The sequence below is a fragment of the Emydura macquarii genome, unplaced genomic scaffold (assembly GCF_026122565.2).
Source record: "Emydura macquarii macquarii isolate MOO-44397 ecotype Brisbane River unplaced genomic scaffold, CSIRO-AGI_Emac_v2 contig_2948, whole genome shotgun sequence".
NCBI lineage: Eukaryota > Metazoa > Chordata > Testudines > Chelidae > Emydura > Emydura macquarii.
Window position 1 is genome coordinate 2,957,648 of NW_027133085.1, and position 25,151 is coordinate 2,982,798.

At 42.3% G+C, this 25,151-nt stretch overlaps 2 protein-coding genes across 4 annotated transcripts in view; one reads left to right on the forward strand and one right to left on the reverse strand.

Moving 5' to 3' along the window:
- The window catches only part of STX17 (syntaxin 17), a 76,429-nt gene extending 56,870 nt beyond the window's left edge, over positions 1–19,559 (forward strand). Inside the window, exon 10 of one of the 2 annotated variants that reach the window (XR_010924142.1) lies at positions 19,185–19,559. The gene's annotated coding sequence lies outside the window, so the exon portion shown is untranslated. Of the gene's footprint in view, positions 1–50; positions 939–19,184 lie in introns of those variants that run through there. The other variant, XR_010924141.1, reaches the window with a different exon arrangement.
- The window catches only part of ERP44 (endoplasmic reticulum protein 44), a 117,783-nt gene continuing 95,285 nt past the window's right edge, over positions 2,654–25,151 (reverse strand). For both annotated transcript variants that reach the window (XM_067569824.1, XM_067569825.1), the window contains exons 9-12: positions 24,494–24,605; positions 23,862–24,003; positions 17,750–17,852; positions 2,654–3,232 (exon numbers count right to left, since the gene is read on the reverse strand). In XM_067569824.1, the coding sequence (XP_067425925.1) occupies positions 3,131–3,232; positions 17,750–17,852; positions 23,862–24,003; positions 24,494–24,605 (459 nt within the window). In that variant the 3' untranslated portion in view covers positions 2,654–3,130. The remainder of the gene's footprint in view (positions 3,233–17,749; positions 17,853–23,861; positions 24,004–24,493; positions 24,606–25,151) is intronic.

Consider the following 25,151-nt stretch of genomic DNA (forward strand, 5'->3'; position numbering starts at 1 on the left):
TGTTCATTGTAGGACTTTCATTGGACACATTTACTTTCCTTCCTTCCTAGGGGAACACTACATACTATTTTACAGGGGATGAAAACTTGAGGAAGCTGTGATAGTGCCATAACAATCTGTAGCTGTAAAACTGTAGTCTTTTTGCACCAAACTGTTAACTGAACTATTGCATACAAACTCAGCTTAAGTGATTCTCACTGTATGGAGACATTTGTAGCCAAAATTATTCATATTTTAGAAACAGCAAAATGCAGTAAACAAATTCTGCCTTTTCATTACGTTTTGAAGGTATGCAGAATTTAACACACTGTTAAACCTGCAACACTAGTGGGATTATAAACAGCTATTTGGGGGGAGGGAGCAAGGGAGTTTATTTGCATAGAAGGAAAAATATGGGCTCCCTCCAGTAGCCAAATTAACATTTGATTTTTTCTATGGACCCAAGCAATATCTGGAATCCAAGCCAGGCACTTTTTTTGCCAGATTAAATAAGGTTTTTGCCTTAATTTTCTGAAGAGAATGTATTTTTCTTTAGAATGGCATTCTGTATTTTCTCTGTAGCATCTACTTTTTTCAAGTAATTTTAATAATTCAAAACAATATTCCATGTATTAAATATTCAAAACAACCTTTTGTTGAATTAGGAAAGTGTCCTATGCTATTGTCCTCACCTGAGGAAAGTATCTAAACAACTTAAATGTAATGGTAGATTGAAAGTGCCTGAAGTGTTTTTCATAAGATTTTGCATCTGTGTAGAAGCTTACTGCAATGTGATCTATATTTATGCTATACATTAATTTTGAAATTCAGAAGTGTGCATACCTAGCATCTCCTATGTGGTGCCTTCTATAGTGGCGTCTGTGCATGTTACCTGAGCCACTTTCTTCATGTTAAAGTCTTCACAGACAACCAACTTCTGCATTGTTGCCTATAGAAAATGTAACTGATGTGCACAGTAATTTATTTCCCTTTCTCCTTAACCTCTGTCTGGCTGTACTTGGGTTAGGCTTTCCTGAAGGCAGGCTCCATCTTTTTTTGTTTTTGGTAGCACCCACAATGTGCTTGATGCTTTCCAGTCAAATACTAAAGAGTAACAGTGACAGTATAACCAACAGAGGTTAAAAAAATTACCCAAGAGATTAATGAGGTCATGGGCTACTCTATTTATGGCACAGAGAACGTAGGACTAGGTGGTTACCATGTACTGAAGTAATGTGCTTGTACTTAGTGCAGGTCACTCATGTGCCTCATAGCTCAATAGGGCAGCTCACAGCCAGTAGCACAGCAACAGAACCAAACATACTGGAACGCCCCCCTTAGACCATATAGGATCTGCTCCCTGACCAGCTGTATTATTTCTCACACACTGAGGCGATCACTGCAAGAAATGGAAACACCAAAGAAGACGACAGTCTCTGGGACAGAGGATTTTATTAGAACCATTGGATGACTTCATTACGAGGAGAGAAGGATCTCTCAAAAGTTAGCAGTAGGCAAGAGCTTGCAATTCATGCTACATGTTGGAACTGATAGGAAGGTGGGGAAGGGCCTGAAAGTTACATTTAGATTCTTAGGAAGAACATTAGGGTGAGGGCTGCTAGGGTAAGTGTTCTCTGAAGTGCACTGGAGAAATACAGGGTCTGCTCCACAGAGTAACTTTGGAGGTTCCCAAGATGTTTGAGAAGATGGTATAAAGAGGAGAGGTTTTAATTTATTAGGCAGGGCATCCTTGGTGAGTTTTGGGGGAAGCAGAACTTACTCCAGAGAGGTTTAGCCAAAGTGGAACTAGGCAACAGACAGAAAATTAAGCTGCACAACTGATATAAACAAAAATATTAAAATGCCATTTAAATCAACAGGATACCTTAGGATGCCTTTTAGCTAGGATAGTGTGTTACGTTTGGGTGACCCATCTCAAAAAAAAATATAGCAGACATGGAAGGGGATCAGCCACTGACAATGAAAATGATTAGATAATAGCCTTCCATTTGAGGAGGTATTGAAAAGAGTAGGGTTGTGTAGAGAAGAAAAAAGGCATTAAAATAGTACAGAACTGGTAAATTGGCAGCTCCTATTTAGCCCCTCTAATAAAGGAACATTCAAGAAACCTGATAGGCAACTCACTTTAGGACTGATAAAAGGGAACACTTTTTGCCCTCTTCCACAATGCATGGTTCCCTGTGGAACTGGCTGCTACTGAGCCCAAGAGCTTAGCCGGATTTAAAATAGGTATCTGTTGCTAAAGAAAACATTCACTGTTATATTAATTAGGATAAAATTAAAGCCTCATGCTTCCAGGCATAAATCAACCAGAAACTGCCTGGCCTTAGGAAGTAACAGCATCAATCCTGTGCCACGAATGAGGCAGAGCTTGGCAGAAAAGTAGTATGCGAGCATGTAATTTGAGACTGTATCATAATGCATGGGCAACCTTAATCCTGGCATTTCTTAACTTTTGAGTGCTTGATTTTGCAACCTTAATATGTTCTTTTAACTTAGCTTTTTATATGTAACCACATTAAGGGCTCAGGGTCATCAGAGAAGTGCAATATAGACGTATCATTAATCATTTTCATTTTCCCACAATTTCTTTTAACCGTCATGCTGGTTTACTCAGGCAAGTTTCACACATACAGTAAAACACCACACAAGATTCTGTAAAACTTTAATTTATTCCCCTCCAATTATCCAGAATATACCCTTTTGATGAGAAGAATGTGACAAAGAAATGAGTACCAGTATAACTATTTACATGGAGAAGAAAAGAAAAGCACATGTTACTAGATTACACAGAAAACAACCCAAAAGTCCTATTTAATGGAATAGTGCAAGTTAACAGCATGTCTCTGGCAAGGATACCTTCATTTGGATTATAAAAGTTTTACAGAATAGAGTTAAATCAAAAGTCTAGATGGGTCTCTGATATTTTATCTATAGCATTAAGAACATAACTTTTGAAAGATGCTGTACAGAATGACCCACCAAACAAATGTATTTACAAGCCTGGGGAGAATTTTTTCGGTTTATCCCAAATAAAAATACACAGAATTATGAAAATATAGGGTTACTATTTCCACCACACAGAAGTCAATGCTGCTGTCTGAAAGGCTTGCAAGATTATTTCAAGTTTTTAAAGTTCATCTTTTTCCCTCAATAAGGTGTACCTATGTTCACTGGGTGCTAGCTTCTGGAACGAACTCTCTGGTGGACTGCTTGCTAAATCTTGAATTGGCTGAAAAAGAACACAGAAGTATGTTTTTATTAAGTAAAGATAGTCTTTAGTCTCATTTCTCATAAAAGCAATAATCTTAAAAGAAATAACACTAAGTTTCGTGATGGCTGGAATGAATGTCCTTTCTTTTATATTCTCAGAGGCATAACCTGGTTTAAAAAAAACAATTTAAGGTTGCTGAAAGGGGAAGGCCCATCCACACAGATCCTTAACATCAAGGAAATACCCAGTTATTTCCTCCTTTAACACATCTTAACCACCAAACATCAGCCTAGAAAGATTCTGATCCTCCTAAGGCCCAATCACCTCCATTGTGTACAGTAACAATACTGATACCACATTCCTCACCAGCACACTAAATGCAAAACCTTAACTCTGACCTCAAACATCAATATACATGTGCATCACTGAATTGTATGGTTATTTTCCTGTGGGGAAGCAGAAGACTAATACCTTAACCTCAAGACCATCCGGTAAAGCAAACAGCACGTTATCATGTAATTAGTTTGTCAGGACTCTGCAGAGGTACTTATGTTGGAATAGTCCCATTTTACAAAGAGTCCATAGATTTGGCCTAGTTGGAGGTGGTGTGGCTAAGTGAATGAGACTTGATCCCATCACACTGGTGACCCATATTCTATTTCCAGGGGGTACCAGATATTGTGCATACTCAGATCCTCAGTTACCTTGTCTCCAAAATGGGGAGGAAGATACCTGAAGGTTTGTTCTATAGTATGGATAAGTGGGTACATGTACTGTAGTTGTAGTAATAGCAACTTGTGTATCTTTGCGTAGGAGTAGAAAGTATGTACGGGTGGGTGGCTTAACTCTTTATTTCTTTGGTTCTGTCTCAGGTGTACAGCACGTGTAGTACATGGCTAAGTTCTGAACCAAGTTGTATGCGTATTAATTTCCTAGGAACTTTTTATTAATGTTTAAGTGGGATGGAGGGTTGAGTAAGGGAGATGGTCTTCAGATCCATGTTACAGAAATGCAGCAATAATGGACAAAATTTTATCCATCTGCAGCTGCACTCCTCTGATCAACCAAACCTCTTCTATCAGGAGCTACACCTAAACCCATCTTTCTTTAGGCAAAAGAAAAGCATAATTAGAGTCCGTGTGTTGGCTACCTGCTGCTGTGTTAAGTTTTCAGTTATGACAGATGACAAAAGTGACCTTTACTCCTGAAAACAGTTTTAACCACTGACTGCGCCAAATCTACTAGAGACTCTTCTGTCTGCTGGTAAGTCAGACTGTCATTGACAAATTTCAAACCAACTTCAAAAGGTTTTCATTAAAAATATATACAAAGAAACCAAACATAATTCTACAGAAAATTCAAAGGCCAGATGTACGTGGAGAAGGACAAATGAACACCTCGTGGCAAGCCCAGCATTTGTCTCATATACACACACATGATAGCACGGTGCTGTAAGAAGTGTTATATAATATATACCAGTTGCACACATTTACATATTATGTATTGGGGTGGCCAAACTAGCTCGTGAGCCGCATGCGGCTCTTTTACAGTTAAAGTGCGGCTTGCAGAACGCCCCCATTCTCGGCCAACAGACTGGGGTGGGGTGCTCGGTGCTCCTGCCCTGCAACAGGCTGGTGAGGCTAGAATATTCTGCCAAGCAGGAAGGGGTGTTTCAGGGGGTCAGTAATTTTGGCCACCCCTGCTCTCTCTCTCTATTTTCATGGGATGGGAAAGGAAGATGACAGGGAGGCAATGACCGTATGTAGCTGTTCTAGGCAGTGGGGTTGGCTGTGCACAGATACACAGTAGGATTCAGGAGCTCTGTTCCCCAGCCAAGCTTGCTTGTCATACCCATCCCCATAGAGCCTTGCTTCTTCCCCTCATGCTCCAACCCCATTTCCCCCTCACTGCCCAACTCTCCACAATACTCCCCTCTACAGCCCCCAATGCCCCAACCCTGTTCTCTTCATGTCTCCCAGATACCAATACAGATAAATATCTAAAAAACCTGTGTGATGTCCACACGTAAATCTCTGTTGTCTTACATTTGCTCAAATGTCAAGACACTCACTAAAAATCCTGGAAATTACTAATCATCAAACAACATCCAAACCAACCTCGGCTCCCAGGCCTCCCTAACCAGACACCATAGCACCCACCCACCCACTAAGACTCCTCCCCTCCACAGCAAACTCTCTTCCCCTCTATTCTAATGTTGCCTTTACTGGTGGCTTCCTTGGTTTTCAGTGATTGCACAGACTGCAGACATATTTGAATAACTTTTTTTCTAAATGAACTAATTTTGTGTGGGAACATATAGGAAGGGCAGCATGACCCAAGGCTGGTCTACACTGGCGACGGGAGATAGATACGCAAGCTACACAATGTAGTTTGTGTATCTCCCATCAACCTACTTACATTCACATAGTGCGGCATCTTCATGGTGGTGCATTGACGGGAGACGCCCTCCTCTCGCTGCAGCCTTACCCCTTTCGGGGAGGTAAATTCATTCAGTTGACCAGAGAGTGCTCTCTGATTGACTGAGGGGGGGATCTACATAGACCTGCTCAGTCGATGCTGCTGCATCAATGCCTGCCGGCGCGGCCGTGAAGACATACCCCTAATTAACTTTTCTGGAGAAACTAACTTCTGAGTCTTGATTTCTCAACAACATTGCATTGTGATAATGTGTGCAAAAAATACTTTCTATACATAAGTGTATGTACATATGTATGTACACTTACTTATAAACTGACTCAGTTTACATCTACCTATACATCTCTGTATAGCGGAGTGGTTCATAGAAGAGTAGAGCAGGCAGCACCTGGTAAGTTGCAACGGCGACTGGGGAGCTGCAGAAGCAAGCTCCATCGAGTATGCCAAACCATTAGGCAGTTTATTAATAAACAACATAGAGCTATGAAGCAAGCCACATGCTTAACTGCTACTATTTTCTTCTCCTGCCTGGGGAGTTGAGTGTCCCAGGTGGACTGACTTGTGTATAAGCAAACATCTTAAAATCAGCCAAAAATGGTTGGCTTATACACAAATATACACAGGCTGGATTTGTATTTTAAATGATAAAATACAGGATTGTGTCTTGAATCTGCATTCTGTACATAATCTCATATAGCTCGGTAACAGTTTTAGCACCAACCCTTTCATCTGTATACTTCCACGTTTGACTTTTCAAGTACAGATTCTTCCACTCTAATCAAAATACTAATGGCAAGCGACCACAGGACATAGGATTGAGGAGTGAAAGAGTAATAGATCTCATTTACTAATTACTAACCTTGCTTTAATGCTGTAATAGTCATTAATCCCAACTTTACAAACAGGAAGTACATACTACAATGAGCAAGTCCATCAAAGGAAAAAAACGCTGATCTATCAAAATTTCCTCTCAAGAGCCCTGCTTCAGTAGTAAAAAAATCACAGCACATTCAGGGCATTTGTGCAGCTATTAAACAACTTCTCTCTTTGAGAGCAAAATAACTCTAAACCTAGAAATGCTTATAATCCCATTGGAAGCTGGAATTTCAGGCATCAGACTATGTACTGGAGCATTTTTGCAGTATTAAAAAGATGTTTTAGATGCCTTCTTTCATAAGTCACCTTGATTAAAGGATGCAGATTACTTATCAGACGTCCTTACACTTCTGCATGTGGAATTTTAAGGTCCACTGACTTCAGTAAAGTGGAGAAATAATGTGTCCTAACATGATATGAGGATAAAAGTAGCGATGAGCTATCAAAAATAAACTTCAGATTTTATCTCAAAATAAATTTACAAGAATGGAAATGGCATTAAAGAGTTCAGATTTCCACAATGAATAAAAATGAAAGAGGCAGAAAATGACTCCAGCATCTTATAATAAGGAGATATTCTCTATTTTTCTTCTTAAAAAGTGTTTTGCTTTATTAACTGTAGACAGACATTATTGTGTTTGGGATGCAAGGAAGGTGTTCAGATATGACAACAATAAGAGACCCAGATACATGCCTAAATTAGGTGGCTATAAATTCCAGCATCAGAAGATGTCTGATACTAGATGGCTCTTCAATCTAACAGATAAAGGCATGACAGGATCCAGTGGCTGGAAGTTGAAGTCAGAATATTTCAAATTGGAAAAAAAAGAATGCTTACTAACGTGTTCAGTAAGTGTTGTACACGTCCATTCCATTTCAGGTGACTCACATAGCAGTTCAATCCTGAGGCAGGATCAAAGTCTACCTGACTAATGATGGAAGGACTACATACCCAAATTTGGCATCATTACTAAAATGTTGAGAGATGTACCAACGACAAAGCTGCAGCTCTACAAATATCCAGAATAAGCACTTGAGAGAGAAAGGCCACATAGGCTGCATGTGATCGCACTAATGGTGCTAGCACCCTGCTTGGTGGAATTACATTGGCTGTGTCATAGCACAAACATATACAGAAGGAAATGCACAACAAGATTTGTTGAGATGAGACCAGAAGGCCCTTCATGCTGGCTGCAACCACCATGAACAGTTGCGAGGATGATCTAAACAGTTTAGTCGTGCCCAGGTAAAACACTAATGCTCTCCTAACTTCCAATTTGTGGAGTCTCTCCTCATCCTGATGAGCATGAGACTTGGGGAAGAAAGTTTGTAAGTAAATTGCCTGATTGATGTGGAAGTGATGCCAAACCACATATGTACATGAAGCCATGTGCCCCAGAAGTCTGAGGAAATTCTGTGGTGTTGTCGTAGGATGGTCCTTCAGGTCTAATGAAATGTCTGGAGCAACGCCCTGGCTTCTGTGCAATCCAAGATTGCTCCTATAAACTCTATTTTCTGAACAAGTGAGAGGATTGATTGTTCTTCGATCAGCAATCCCAGCACACTGAAGGTGGACTGGATCTTGGCCACACTGGATATCATCTGCCTCTTGGAATGGTCTCTCACCAACTAGTCATCCAGCTATTGAAACACCTGAACTCCTGATTTCCTTAGGAATAAAGCCACTACTGCCTGGCACTTTGTAAAAACAAAAGCAGACAGCTCGAATGGGAGAACTGCAAACTGATAGTAAAATTAGTTGATCTGTAAGTCTGAGGAATTTCCTGTGACTTTCATGTATTGCCACATGGAAATACGCATCCTTTAAGTCGAGGGCAGCATACCAGCCAACAGGATCCAGAGATGGGATAATGAAAGTCAGAGTGACTATGTGAAACTATTTTCTTTATGTGCTTGTCCAGCTTTAGCAATTCTAGTATGGGTCTGAGACCTCCTTTTGCTTTTAGAATTAGGTAGTTATGAGAATGAAACCCATTTCCTCTGTAAAAAGGAGGAAATTCCTCTATGGCTTCCAATAAGAGAGATTGCATCTCCCAAAGAAGAACTTCCTCATTAAAGTGGTCTCAGAAAAGGGTTGGGGGTAGAGATAAAATTGAAGGGTGTATCCCAGCTCCACCATGCTTAAGACCCACTGGTCAGCAGTGAGATGGTGCCAAGAACTTGGGAAATGGGATAGCTTGTTGGGAAAAACAGGGGCAGGAGAAAATGATGCTGCAAACTGGTAAGCTACTCTCAACAAAAATATCAAACTGGCTACTTACTTCCAAGCTGTCTGGATGATTTCACTGTGGATGAAAAGAAAGGAAGAGGTGGTCTCCTCCTGCAACTTTTCCCTTTCCTTCTAGGATTGGTTCTGGTGCTGAGGCATACAAGAATGATAATGGTGATACTGTTGTGGATAGAACTGCTTCTTTGGGAGGAGACTGTGAATACTCGAAGACTTGAGCATAGCCCTAGAGAATCTTTAAGATAAGCTTCCTAATCTTTGGTCTGCTATAAAAAAACCTTAGTCCCTCAAAAGGAAGATCATGAATTGTCTGTTGGACCTCCTGAGAAAGACCCCATAACTGGAGCCATGAACATCTGTGCATTGTAATGGCCAGTACCATGGGTTTGGCAATAGAATCCACAGCATCCAATGCAACCCAAAGCAAGGTCCTAGCTACCAACTTTCCTTTGTCCACTACTATGAGAACCCCTTTGCCTGGCCTTCTCTGGTAACTTATCTGCAAATGTTAAAACATTGTCCCAGCGGCAGAAATCGTAACACCCCACCAATGCCTGCTGAATAGAAATCTGGAGTTGTAGTCCAGCTATTGAATAAGCTTTCCTGCCAAAAAGATCAAGCTTCTTTATATCTTTTGATTTTGGGGTAGATGCCTGGTGACTCTGGTGTTCTCTTTCATTAGCAGCTGAGACCAAAGACCCTGGGGATGGAAAGATGTGATGGGGATACAAACCCTACACTTTAAGGAGCTGCTCTGGGCTAAGCCAGCCCTGCCCCACCACACCTGCAAGATAGGCAGGGATGCACAAACTGGAGGGGAGTTAAAAGGGAGCAGAACAGCCCATTTAATGGGCAGGCCAGGGAAAAGAAAGAACCTTTACCTACCTTGCAGCTCCTGAGGCAAGGCAGGATAGCTCTCTCTGAGCAACTGTTTGAAGGTCCATCCCTGAGGGAAGAGAGGACCTATTTCTGATAGACCCTGTGAGGGAGGCATTTCCCCTCCCAACTGCTAACCCAGTTTATTTTTTGATTCCCATGTTTTGTTTAGAGGACTACCCCTGAGGGGAGAGACTTGGAACCAGCCTGGCTGGAGGGCCAAGGCGTAAGAGGAGGCAGCTGTTGCCCCATGAGGGAGAGAACTGCTATGCCATGCCTGACCATGAAGAGGTGCCAAGCAGTGAGCCGACTTCCTTCACACTGTCCTATTACAGACTGTGAACTTTGGACAATAGTGGGTGGTAGGAAGTGTCCCAGGGAAGGCAGCCTTACGGTGCTCGTAGGAGTCAGAACCTTGTGTTGCCCTCATAGGGCCCTGTACTAGAGTCTGATGGAGTGAGAGGGCCTGGGCTCCTCCATCAAATCCCTCTGCCTGCATGTCAAAGGGTCTAAACCCTGATCACTAGGCCACTCTCCCCCCAAGTGAGGACCATCACTGGTGTAAAAATGAGGTGGAGCATCTCCCAATTCCTCCAAAGGGGGATTTACTGAAGCAGAGTGCTCATGTTTGGTACCAGGCATGGTACTGGGAGCAACTTCTTGTAGCTCTTGCTGTGCAGGTTTACAAAATCTATTAGAGGACATAGAAGGCAGAGGGTGCAGAGAAAATCTGGAAGCAGGAGGAAACCCACATGGGTTCCAGTACGGCCTTGATATAGCACTGGAGCTCAACTTCAACTGAAACTTCCCTTCCCAACAGGAAGGCTCCACTAGATACCAGAGGTTAAAGCCTCTTGAAGAAGAGCAATGGCTTATGTAATGTGACTGCGACACACAAGATCCCATGTCCTCCTTGGACAACAAACTTGTGTTATCCAACCAGGGAGGTGCGGTCTCTCTTAGTCCCAGGGAGCTCTGATGGGAGTCCAGAGAGGATGGCATCAGGGAAATCATAAGGTGGCTTTCCCTCTTGATGGCACTGTACGAATGGGTACCAGATTGTCTGGAGGTAGCAGCGATACTGGGCACTGAACTGTAGTAGCCAGCAAATCCATAGGAATGTCCGTCAGTACCGGGAGAGAGGTCTCTTGGACTGCCAGTGAAGCCAGCACTAAGAGACTCAGCAGGTATATGCCTCAGGTGTTGACAGCATCAGGAGAGTCTGTTGCTGCTATTGTTGAGCCAAAGATGATGAACAGGATGGTGCTCACTTAAAGGTCGATCTCAATGGCAACATTATAATGGCAATGGAGTCGATGGCCCCTCTTGAGGGGGGATCTGCACCAGAGAGCCTTGGCACCGTGTGCATGCCATTCTCCTTCCCAACGCGATAGCTGAATTTCAGTGCTGGGGACCTTGATCTCCTGGACAATGGTCTCTGAATGCTGCCCTCTGGTCCTGCTTCTTTGGCTCAGAAAAGGAGACTGGTGGATACTGCCTTGACAGGGGGAGTTACTCCTGACCAAAGCAGATGTGTGTGGTGCCTGCCTCGAATAGGAAGTCTCTGAGGGTGGGCAAAGGGCTGCCTCCATAAGAAGGTACTTCCCTGTCTGTTTTATTTCTGGGCTAAGTTCTATGTAGATTTGGCATCTGTCTCTGCTGTGACCTTTTTCTAGGCACTTCAAGCCCCTAGAGTGCAGGTTGCTGATCGGACCTGTCTTCTTGCATGCATTGTAAAGTTTGCAAGCCCTGGCACCGGTGCCCAAAATTGAAAAGGAAATGTAATATACTACTAGTAGGGGGAAAAAAACGACACTAAGATAGTGACCATCAGCTATTAACAAGTACCAACTACATACATTAAAAATACTAAGAAAGAGGCAAACGCAGTAGCAAGGTAGAATGCTACAACAGACAGTAAAATGGAACTGAGGGGGGGGCTGGAGGCAGCTCTTCCTTTTATGCCATCCTGCAGCAGCATGAGTCAGCAGACGGCACATGCGTTATCCTGATGGGAACGGCTGAGTGAAAAATCTCCAATGCTAGTGCAAGTGTGTGCATGCCCAGTTAAGTGGAATGGACATGTGCAATCACTTGAAGAAGAATAAGGCCATGTCTACACGACAGAGTTAAGTTGACTGAAGTTACATCGACGTACAACCACAGCTGTAATTAAACTGCTGCTGCATGTCCACACTATGCTCCTTGCGTCAGCGGAGTGCATCCACAATGGCAGCTCTTGCCTCGACAGAGAACAGTGCACCATCAGTAGCTAATCGATTGTGCAACTGCATGTAGGGTGTAAGCTGAGGTACTCAATGCCTTTTTTGCCTCTGTCTTTACAGACAAGGTCATCTCCCAGACTACTGCACTGGACGGCACAGAATAGGAAGGAGGTGAACATCCCGCAGTGCTGAAGGAACAGGTCCAAGACTATTTAGAAAGATTGGACATACACAAGTCCATGGGGCCAGATGCAATGCACTCGAGGGTGCTGAGGGAGTTGGCTGATGTGATTTCAGAGCCATTGGCTATTATCTTTGAAAGCTCGTGGTAATTGGGGGAGGTCCCTGAGGACTGGAAAAAAGCAAATACAGTGCCCATCTTCAAAAAAGGGAGGAAAGAGGATCCAGGGAACTACAGACCGGTCAGCCTCACCTCAATCCCTGGAAAAATCATGGAGCAGGTCCTTAAGGAATCCATTTTAAGGCACTTGGAAGAGAGGAAGGTGATCAGGAACAGTCAACATGGATTCACCAAGGGAAAGTCATGCCTGACCAACCTGATTGCCTTCTATGAAGAGGTGACTGACTCTGTGGATGTGGGGAAAGCGGTGGATGTGATATACCTTGGCTTTAGCAAAGCTTTTGATACGGTCTCTCACAGTATTCTTATCCACAAGTTAAAGAAGTATGGGTTGGATGAATAGACTATAAAATGGATAGAGAACTGGCTAGAGCATAGGGCTCAAAGAGTAGTGATCAATGGCTCCATGTCTAGCTGGCAGCCAGTCACAAGCGGAGTGCCCCAAGAGTTGGTGCTGGGGCCAGTTTTGTTCAACATCTTCATTAATGATTTGGAGGATGGGGTAGAATGCACCCTCAGCAAGTTTGCAGATGACACTAAGCTAGGGGGAGCAGTAGATGCCCTGGAAGGTAGGGATAGGATACAGAAGGACCTAAACAAACTGGAGGATTGGGCCAAAAGAAATCTGATGAGGTTCAACAAGGACAAGTGCAGAGTCCTGCACTTTGGGTAGAAGAATCCCACACAGAGCTACAGACTGGGGACCAACAGGCTAGGCAGCAGTTCTGCAGAAAAGGACCTGGGGGTTACAATGGATAAGAAGCTAGATATGAGTCAGAAGTGTGCCCTGGTTGCCAAGAAGGCTAATAGCATATTGGGCTGCATTAGTAGGAGCATTGCCAGCAGATCACGGGAAGTGATTATTCTCCTCTATTCGGCATTGGTGAGCCCGCATTTGGAGTATTGTGTCTAGTTTTGGGCCCCCCACTACAAAAAGGATGTGGACAAGTTAGAGAGAGTCCAGCAGAGGGCAACAAAAATGATTAGGGGGCTGGAGCACAAGACTTAGGAGGAGAGGCTGAGGAACTAGGCTTGTTTAGTCTGCAAAGAGAAGAATGAGAGGAGATTTGATAGCAGCCTTTAACTACCTGAAAGGGGGTTCCAGGGAGGATGGAGCTAGGCTCTTCTCAGTGGTGGCAGATGACAGAACAAGGAGCAACGGTCTCAAATTGCAGTGGGGGAGATCTAGGTTGGACATTAGGAAAAACTTTTTCACTAGGAGGGTGGTGAAGCACTGAAATGGGTTACCTAGAGAGGTGGTGGAATCTCCAACTTTAGAGATTTTTAAGATGCCGCTTGACAAAACCCTCGCTGGGATTATTTAGCTGAGGTTAGTCCTGCTTTGAGCAGGGGGTTGGATTAGATGACCTCCTGAGGTCCCTTCCAATTCTATGATTCTGTGTGTTTTCTGGAGGGTTTGCTTTGTCTCATGGGAGCAGGTTCAGCATCACATGATGCAGGTTTCTCCATTCCATCATTCCATGGGCATGCTACGAGGTTTCCAACTGCTTTGCAACAGTCCTGGTAACCTGGGAACCAGGCAGCTCTGTCAGAAAGCATGGATCCTACACTGTTCTTCAGTATTGTGCTGTGCATTATGAACACAAAGCTATAAGATGAGCTGAATGGGGATTGGGGTGGTTTATTCTGCTGAGGGTGGCCTTGAAGGAGCATTTTAAAACTGCTATAATGTGTGTTGTTGTGTGCTGAGCCTGGCACTATTTGTTTGCACCATGCTATGAACCTTGTAATGATTGCTGTGTGCACCCAAAAAGTACAACATTTTAAATCACTTTTTAAAGTAGCATTCGGTAATGTGACCAAATTGACACTGCTGAACAGTAACACAAGAAATCCACAGAAGTGTGTGTAGGTGGGGGAGGGGGAAGTGTGTGAGAGAGCGTGTGCCTGAGTGAGTGAGTGTCTCTGTACACTGTCTCTTTAAATGCAGCTGCATGGAGCTCAGTCATGCAGTCTGCCCTGCCTGCCTGCCACTGCTGTATTAAGTGCTAGGGAGAGCAGGATTCTGCATTAATGTTTTGATTCTGTGTTCTCATTTCATAGGACCGTGTTTATGGGCAGCAGTCACTGTGTTTGATCCCTCTGGGGTGGAGTCCCTTGGGTACTGCTGCGGCCTCGGAAAATACACAGAATGGGCAAAGGGGAAGTATAGGGAGCTCCTCGTGATTTTCTCCCTGCCTCCTCACAGACCCACAGTCTCCTCTCCCCACCAAGGAGATCCACCCGCTCCCAGCAGGAGCCCGTTTGCTGCATGGAGCTGCTCTCCACCCCAAGCAAACAGGAAGAGCAAGTTCAAAACTTCCTGGGGCTTAAATAAAGGAGGGGTGCATGGCTATGTAGAGTTTAAAACAGTGTCGAGAGCAGTCATGGTGGGCATTGTGGGATACCTCCTGGAGGCCAGTTACGGTGACGTAAGCAATGCGGTGTCTATACTGACAATGTATCGCTCTAACTACGTCACAAAAAGCTCTACGCCTCTCGTCGAAGTCATTTTATGATGTCAGCTGAACAGGTGACTTAAATCAGCGGGAGAAACATTGCAGTATGTATACTTCCATTGTTTTGTCGACAGAAGGCAGCTTAAGACGTGTAGATTTTTCATATCTGAGCGACGTAGTTGAACCAAATTAATTTTCCATTGTAGACTAGGCCTCCTTCAAAAACAGATGTCTTTCTAAAAGACATGTTCTAGTTCAACCACAAGTTATTGGGCTGGATGCAGAATCACTTAGTGATATTCTATGGCCTGTGTTATGTAGGAGTTCAGTTTAGGTAGTCAAAATGGTTCTTTCTGGCGTTAACATTTCAGAATCTATGGAGTTAGATATTTCCCTCCAAATATATATATTTCCAGTAATGAACACAAAAATGATTGATGCCAGTCACCTATACCAAACGCATTCTTCTGGGAAGTAATGTTTAAAAGATATACTGGATCGACCTTTATTAAAATGGACTTCCATCCAATGACTCTGCACAAACATATCTTCTAGCCTGGCTCCCAGATGCAGAATCAACTCGTGAAATAAAAAACCAGCCAAAAGATGCCTAGAATGTGCATCTTTGGACAGCCTTAGAGATACAATGAAGACCTCTTTTCAAAATATATTGCATCTGGCAGAAACACTTACCATACTTGATTTAGATTTTGGGCAGGGAAGCAGGACCATCAACTCAACTTTCACAAAGTTCCATGGTATCTAATGACAAGTGGCCAGGACCTGCATTTGACTCCCTCTGAAATATGGCATCTTCAATAGCACAGTACTCCCTTGACACCATGCTGGTTTAGCACACCTGAAGAACAATCACTTCCTATACCTGCAGGGCCCAGGTGTTCCCTAAAAGTCTCCTCTCAAGTATGGAACTGGCATGTACTTCAGTGTTCAGTGCAACAATCTGATCTGTGATCTCTCATTGCATGTGTCCCTGTAAGCCTTCAAAGTCCTGTGTTAAATGCCTGAAAGCTCTCGCCTTCCCTCCCACCCACTGCTTTCTGTAAACCTCATCCTAAAATGGCCTGAAAGGATTCGAAGGGAAAAGCCTTGAATGAGCCAATCATTTGTTTCAGCTGAGCATCTGGGACATGAGCCTCAGTCTTGTATAGGTCACTTTGTGTCACAAAAATTACTTTAAAGCTGCCTTAAAAAGGCAGCTGATGATTCCCTACTGTAGGCCAGCATTCCTGCCCCAGGATTGCCAGAGGTGGAAGGCAAGTGTAACCACCACTGAGGTGTGCTGAGCTCAGGTGAACTGGAGAATTGAGCTCTACAATTGGACACGTGAGCCACACACATTGGCACAGTTGCATGAAAACTCACGTTCAAAAATATCAGTTTGCTAAGAACAACTGGAGATGTAGAAAGACCAGAAAAAATCAGCAGTGAAAGCCCTAACAGATTAAAAAATACCAAGTCCAGCGAATTAGATAGAAGGGGAACGACTGTCTCATGACTAAAGCATCGGTCTGTGTGTCAAGAGATTTGGGTTTTCTTCTCAACTCTGCCACATCGATACAGCACTTTCTTTCAAATGTGGGCAAGTCACTTAGCTACTCTGTGTCTTAATATTTCTGGATCTCACAAGAGTGTTTTGAGGGTTAATTAATTAATGCTTGTGAAGTGTGTTGAGATCCTCTGATGCAAAATATTAATGAGTTTTAATAGGCACTTGGACAAAGAATATTATGCTTGTGCCAGTTGCTGAGTAAGTTCATCAGAAGCACATTCCTGAAACTTTCCTTAGGGCAAAGATAAGTCAGGTATAGGCTTTATTTGGAGTAGAAGCAGAGTTTGTCCCAGGTCCACCCAGTGAGTGGACTGAAGAACTGAGTGCTTTGCTGAAGTGGTCCATTTTCCCTATATGAAAGAATGATTAGTAATTCAAGCAGAAGGTTTGACTGCTGGGGAGACAGCTCCAGTTCTCATGGGATAAAATGAAAGTGAAAGTTTAGGGATATTGTTATCAATTTAATGTCATTTTAAGTAGATATTTCTATATATACTTATGTGCTGCTATTTATAGTATTTTGTTATTTCTTTCAAGTCCGGTTCAGTTTTCCGTATGTATTTTTGTAGATCTCCATATAGTTCATCACTAGCATTAGACTAGACATTTATCTTTTTTATTTTGCATTTGTATTGCAGAAGCAACTAGAGTCACCAATCAGGAATCATAGCCCTATTTTGCTACATGCTGCACAGACACACCAGTACAATGACATCTTGTCTCAAAGAGCTCGTAATCTAGATTGTGTCTTTCCCCTATTTTGTGGAGACTGATTTATTTGGAACAGTAGTAACATACAAAAGACTAAGAAAGTCTAATTGCTAAATATTCTAAGAGGGAGTCACATTTACTTGGTGGTAATTGTCTTATTTTATCCTCTCCTCCACGTTCCATTGTGTGGGGTGTTCATCATTTGCGTATAGGGTGGTATCATAACTATATTACTACTATTCTAAAAGAAAATACACATGGAATTCAGACAAAGTAAAAATGGATTCCTTACAACTTCATGCAATATTGGTAAGAGTCATAAACAATGTTTTTTATTTAAGGCCATACTATTTTCAATCAGTGACTTGTTTAAATGAATGGATTACATCCAAACCAGCAGAACAATGTCAGCTCCATTCAGAATGTTCCAAGTCACAGAAAAGTTTAACTAACTTAGGTGACAAACTAGCAGTATTAAAAAATGAAGGGTTTCCATATGATGAAATAAACATTTTGAATTTTTTTCTTGTTCAGTTAAAAACACAAAAATGTGGGATTTTTCTCAATTTAAGTGTTTTCTAAGATTTATCAGTGCTGGCTTCTATAGTTTTAAAATGCTGCTAGGTAAATGTGGCCACATACTATATGCTCCATAAACATATTTCTCTTCTTACAGACCAAGCTAATGTAAAAGCACTGTTTTCATGCTGAAAAAGAATAAATGGTTTACCCAAGCAGCCAGATACAAATGCATAAATTGCTGTAAGTCTTACCTGACCAGGTGCTACATCAGTCGGATCTGGGCCATGATGAAATTCTCTGTGCAATTTTCCAGAATGCAAATCTAGTACAAATTGTTTGAGTTTACCTGGAATTCTGAAACAAACCCCCTCATGAACATATGATAAAGTCAAGCACACATTCTTAAACAGAAAAGTAAAATATATTGTTTAGAATGGCCCACATTTCTCCTGTCCATCAGATACAGTACGTTCACTTTAAATGATTAATTTATGATAGAAAGTCAAAGGGATGGTAGGCTGTTTTAAACTATCCTACCAATTTCTTTTTTCTTCTCCACTATCTCCTGAGGGCACAGCAGTATTTCTTCCCTTCAATAATTCCCACAGAGTTGTCCTAGCCAATAACTTCATTGTATACTTACTTCAGTTCCCCAGTAACCAGAAGGCAGAAGAGAATAGCAGGTTCCAAATGCACATTTTACAAATACAAATGATTGTCAGGCAGCAATATTGACAAAATGTCTTTGAAAGGTTCTCCAGTGCCAGAATAATTGTGTATACACCAGAGATGAACACCGAGGGGATATCAATTTAAATTTAATCTGAGATCACCTACAGTCACCACAGCAAATTCTACATTCTACATTCATACAGTTCTACATATGACAGGTCGTATGTGCAACAATGCTTAAAATGCTGATCTCATAAGTGCTGAAGATTAGATCAAACCCTATGATGTGAGCAGCATGTATGTTATACAATAGACAATTTATGAATGGTCAGACTTGTAGTTCACAGTATTCCATATCCCTTGCAAAATGATTTGAGATCTATAGACGAAAAGTACTGTATAAGGGCTAGGTACTATTACAACAGTATCCGTAACAGGAAATTATTAATATTGCAGTGGTACTGAGACCCCATCCAGGATCAGGGGCCCACTGTGCTAAATGCTATCAGACTGATTGTTTGTTATAGTTAATACATTAGGAGAGCTGAAGTGGGGCAGCTCCCATAATATACTATAGGGAAGGGGAAGGCAGAATGCATGAGTTGAAAGGAAACAGTAAGAACACCAAGAAGAGACAGGACAGTGAAGGGAGGACAGGAACAAGGAAGACAGGATGAATGGATGGTGAGAACAGAAGATAAGGAAAGTGAGGCTGGTAGCACAAGTGCTGTGAGGGAAGCGGTGAGAGGAGGTTGGAATGGACGGCCAGTCAAGCAGAGGAAACTCGATCCAGAGTTCAAACTGAAATGCAGGAATGAAATCAGGAAGGCCAATTGGAGTTGCAGCTAGCAAGGAACATGAAGGGGAACAAGAAGGGTTTCTACAGGTATGTTGCCAACAAGAGGAAGATTAGGGAAAATGTGGGCCCCTTAGAGAATGAGGGAGGTAACCTAGTGACAAAGGATGCGGAGAAAGCTGAGGTACTCAATGCCTTTTTTGCCTCTGTCTTCACAGACAAGATCAGCTCCCAGACTGCTTCACTGGGTGGCACAGAATGGGAAGGAGGCAAACATCCTGCAGTGCTGAAGGAACAGGTCCAAGACTATTTAGAAGGATTGGACATACACAAGTCCATGGGGACCGAGGGTGCTGAGGGAGTTGGCTGATGTGATTTCAGAGCCATTGGCTATTATCTTTGAAAGCTCGTGGCACCAGGGGGAGGTCCCTGAGGACTGGAAAAAAGCAAATATAGTGCCCATCTTCAAAAAAGGGAGGAAAAAGGATCCAGGGAACTACAGACCGGTCAGCCTCACTTCAATCCCTGGAAAAATCATGGAGCAGGTCCTCAAGGAATCCATTTTAAGGCATTTGGAAGAGAGGAAGGTGATCAGGAACAGTCAACATGGATTCACCAAGGGAAAGTCATGCCTGACCAACCTGATTGCTTTCTATGATGAGGTGACTGGCTCTGTGGATGTGGGGAAGGCGGTGGATATGATATACCTTGACTTTAGCAAAGCTTTTGATACTGTCTTTCACAGTATTCTTATCAACAAGCTAAGGAAGTATGGGTTGGATGAATGGACTATAAAATGGATAGAGAACTGGCTAGAGCATAGGGCTCAAAGAGTAGTGATCAATGGCTCCATGTCTAGCTGGCAGCCGGTCACAAGCAGAGTGCCCCAGGGGTTGGTCCTGGGGCCGGTTTTGTTCAACACCTTCATTAATGATCTGGAAGATGGGGTAGATTGCACCCTCAGCAAGTTTGCGGATGACACTAAGCTGGGGGGAGTGGTAGATACCCTGGAAGGTAGGGATAGGATACAGAAGGACCTAAACAAACTGGAGGATTGGGCCAAAAGAAATCTAATGAGGTTCAACAAAGAAAAGTGCAGAGTCCTCCACTTAGGAAGGAAGAATCCCATGCACAGCTACAGACTGGGGACCGATGAGCTAGGCAGCAGTTCTGCAGAAAAGGACCTGGGGGTAACAGTGGATAAAAAGCTGGATATGAGTCAGCAGTGTGCCCTGGTTGTCAAGAAGGCTAATAGCATATTGGGCTGCATTAGTAGGAGCATTGCCAGCAGGTCGCAGGAAGTGATTATTCCCCTCTATTCGGCATTGGTAAGGCTGCATTTAGAGTATTGTGTCCAGTTTTGGGCCCCCCACTACAAAAAGGATGTAGACAAGTTGGAGAGAGTCCAGCGGAGGGCAACAAAAATGATTAGGGGCTGGAGCACAGGACTTATGAGGAGAGGCTAAGGAAACTGGGCTTGTTTAGTCTGCAAAAGAGAAGAATGAGGGGGGATTTGATAGCAGCCTTTAACTACCTGAAAGGAGGTTCCAGGGAGGATGGGGCTAGGCGGTTCTCGGTGGTGGCAGATGACAGAATAAGGAGCAACGGTCTCAAGTTGCAGTTGGGGAGGTCTAGGTTGGACATTAGGAAAAAGTTTTTCAGTAGAAGGATGGCGAAGCACTGGAATGGGTTACCTAGGGAGGTGGTGGAATCTCCATCTTTAGAGGTTTTTAAGCTGAGGCTTGACAAAGCCCTGGCTGGGATGATATAGCTGAGGTTAGTCCTGCTTTGAGCAGGGGGTTGGACTAGATGACCTCCTGAGGTCCCTTCCAACTCTAATATTCTATGATTCTATACTACTTGTATCCAGAGGGCTGTGAAGGTGGCTACTGCCAGGAGAAAGCTCTTGCTCCTGGAAGTTGTTCTGCCCTGATTTTCTTTCCCTAATCCATGTGAGTGGGAGAGATGTGTGCTTGTGTGTCCCTGAAGGAGTGGGAAGGCATCTTCATTCTAGTCCAGTTCTGGAAGCTGATGGGAATGGTGGAACCTCAACTGGGCCTTCCAGCATTGGACCTAACTGTGCCCTGGCCTTCTGTCAGGGCAAGTCCTTTGCTTGTGAAAGCTTTCTATTATTAGGAGCTTTCCTGTTTCTCCCCTCCCTCTATACAGAAGAAAAAGATTTTGTTTCTGCTGAAATAGTTGTTTGAAGCAAGAAGGGACTTGGTGTACTTTCCTGTGCAAAAGGTGCATCCTCTACATGCACTGCAAGGCACAGAGGGACTTCCCTCCCCTCAAAGTGGTGAAGTGGCCAAGGAGTGTGCACACTGATATGACATGGCCAGTAAAGTATGGCTCCTTTCATCTCACATTTTGTGTTTTCTAAAACATTGTAAATATTTGGGGTTTAGATTTTGGGTTTGGGTTTTTTTTTGGTTCTCTCTCCCACTGTATAACACAGACTGCTTGACTGTAGGAGACACATAGAGGGAAACGATTGTCAGCAACTAATTCCTAGAGCTGGTTTAAAAATGGAAAAAAGCTTTGATGAAGAATTTTGTACACACGGTTTTCAAATTTTTATCGAAATTTTGCGTGTTTCCAATTAGCATAGCTGGCTGGAAATTGTTCAATTCCCATTTCACTTCTACCTCTGCGAGCCTGGTGCCCTTTTAGAATCAGGTCTGCGGTTCAACCTCTTCTTACAACTCACTTTCTGTTTGAAAAGCTAGGGTGAATGTTAAACAACTCTCACTATCATTACAAAACCTGAAGGCAGAATTTGATGTGGCTGGGTGCCATTACTATAAAGGCAAGGGCAGTTTTCCATTTTGTCGTTGAAGCAGCTGCTCTCCAAAATAAGACCCCCTCCAACAGAATAGCTGAGCTCTTTAAATTGCTGAGACGCTTTAAGATTTTAACTAAAGATGATGAACTAGGAGCCATATCACTGTTCCCAAGGTCATTTCTGACATGCCTAATATGTCGTTGAAGTTCAGCTTGATCCTATGGGACAGTTTATGAACCTGCCAATTTCTCTCATTTATATCTGACAAATGCATTACCCTTACTGCTTGTTGGCACAAGTAGTAGCTTTTACTATCCAGATACAGACTATGAATCAGAGGAGTGAAAGGAAGATGTGTTTGAAAAGACAAACAATAGTTAGGTTTAGGTGAACTACAAGTCCACAACACAGCTATAGCTAATAATTAGGTACATAAGCTAGTACAGCTATGATTACATTAACACTATTATTACTCTAATGCATATTGCAAAAATCAATTGCATGTGCTGTGAACATGCTACTCTGCACAAAATATTACTAAAAGAATGCAATACTAAATGCAACAAAAACAGTTTTAGAATTGCTTTTTAAATTTGGGTTACATTTGTCTGGTACCAGAACAGACACACAACATAATCTTTCCAAGAAGGCATGGAGTGGATGTTCAAGCTTGAATAGGTACAATGGGAAACAAACAAGTGTATAAACACAGTATTACTGTGACTGCTTACCCAAATCACATCATTTGCATGCATAAATACATAATTTGCACAAACATAGCAACTGCACATCTAAATCAGATGCACACAGCTGTGTGCATGCACATTAGTAAAATCGAACCCTGACTATCCAGTCATCACCCTTGGCAACATGATCACTGTGACGTGATGGCACAAGACATGTCATCAAGTAACAAGACTTCAATATTTCCATTTACTTTTGAAATGTTACATTGAATACAATTCTCAAGAAGTGCTGGATTTTTGGCCAGGTTAAATACAAACAGAAGATAATCATATCCTCACTTCTTATTCTCTCTTCTTCCTTTGCTCTCTGACATTAAAATTATCAGGACAAATCCTTTGATTTAAATTGGCATAGCTCTGTTGCAGCCAATGGAGCTATGATAATTTATAATCAGCTGAGAGTCTGCCCTATGGTGCCAAAACTCTAGAAAACCAGCTCATCAAACATCAGCTCCCTTTAGAAGAGTTTGTACCAGTGTGCCATTCAGTACTGCACATTTGGTAACTGGTCACTAATCCCTGACTATTTTGGACCATGGGCAGAAGTGGGCCCCTCATGGAGGATGCTCTAGTACTAGCCACCTCTCTCTGTTCAGCTGAGGGGGATACAGCACAAGCATCTTTGCTGACCACTGTTGTGGCAGTGTGGCACAGAGAGAGACATTGTCTCTCAAATAGATCCCAAACCATTTAGTTAGAAATACCACTATTTTGAAAAAACTTCAGAGGAGTGATTAAACTGATATTCCATCTATTTTATATATCTTAGGTAGATATTATCCCAACAATCAGCCATATTCCACTGACTTTGAAGGCAGAATATCTGGTGGGAACCCATGTAAGAAAGGCTTCCCTACCAATGGTTCACAACTTTCAGAGCAGTTCAGGAATGTCAGAGTTGCAGAAGAGAAAAACAGGTGGTGACAGACTGGAGGATTCTTATCACTGAATATTTTATACATATTTATTGTATAATATAGCAGTTAAATTTGTTATTCACTTTCCTAAGTAAACTGATGTTTCTGTCTTGGCACTAAAGGCACCGTGGTGCTAAGAAACATGAAGGATCATAGAGGAACTAGAAATTGAAACAAAATCAAGAACAGCAGCATTTAAAGACTTGGGGCCAGATGGAAATTATGAGCTAATGTCTATCAGGATAGCTCCATTGAAATCAATCTAGTGCAATGATTTACATCTGCTGAAGATCTCATCATGGATCATACTCCCCCAAACTAAGCTAATAAAATATTTTACCTTCTTCCTGTCATGTCATATTATTTACAATGTTTAAACAAATGTATTTCTTTGCTCCTCCCCCACAAAAAGACATGATTTGCAAAAGAAAGGAAGCATTTACTTACGCTAAGTCACTGAAGTCTGGAAAGACATACATGTGCCTAAAACTGTCAATAGCAATAACAGGACAGTCTGCTGGAGTCTTCTGAATATGGAGGAGTGGGTGTCTGAACTTATCACAATCAGCATGCAGAAAATTTATTGTACCTTAACAATGAGAATACAGAACAAAATTTACATTAGATATTTGAATGTGAAAATTTTAAGGTTTTGGTAAATAAAAGCTAAGGCATTATGTACATTACAATAACAAACATTGATGAAGGAATGAATTTAAATGAGCAAACACATTAAAACAATAAACATTTTCTAAGAAATTGTTTTGGCTGTAATATAATATAGATTAAAAATTTTACGTTTATATGTCTCAAACTCAACTGCATGAATCCCATATATAAAATAAGCATTTCTGTTCATTGTAACTAGTTTATATTTCTATTTCAGTAGTGCCCAGAGGAGCCAAGAAGTTCAGGACCTCTTTGTGCTAAGCACTCTGGAAGAAAACATGGTCCCTTGCACTAAAGAGCTTAAAAATTAGAGAGCTGCTCTGACTATTTATGCAATTTTCAGAATTTGACTGAATAAAAATGTTAGTATGCCTACAAAGTGACAGGACAAGGCAATAATGATTAGTGACCTTTTTCACTTATTAATTGTCGTGCCACTTCCTGCTGGAATTTTTCTAAACTCTCCAAATCATCTTTCATGTGGAAAAGTATAAGAAAAGGAAGGCCTTCTTCTGTCAATTCCTGCAGAAAGAAAGATATCACATGAGAAACACACCTGACTTCTTCCAAACATATACTTATGCAATTCTAGTGATTTTTCTAGTCAGGTAGGACCTCTACAGTACAGCCAGCTGACTGAATAAGATAGTCAATTATGAGGCAGACATAATGCAAAAGAATAAATGAGATTTAACTAAACTGCAGTACAATTTGCAACCAGGTACATAAGACTTATGATGGCTTGCATGAAGTTGCTGTCATCAGACTTATTTTAAAATAAAGTAACTACAGCCCCAACCTTGCAAAACAAAAAACACACAACCCAGTATCTCATTTATTTTGCAACCTTACTAGTCAATACCAACCATTCTTCACTATCTACATCAGTGGTGCCCAAACTTTTCCTGTCGAACCCCCCTTACCAGTAATGGGATCCGTCCACACTCCCCACCTCCATTAATGCACAGTTGGCTCAGCAGAGAATCTTGAGCTGGGGGCAGAGCTGGGGTCGGAGTAGAGCGGAGCTGGGGCCGGAAGCAGAACTGGGGACCAAGCTGGGATGGACCT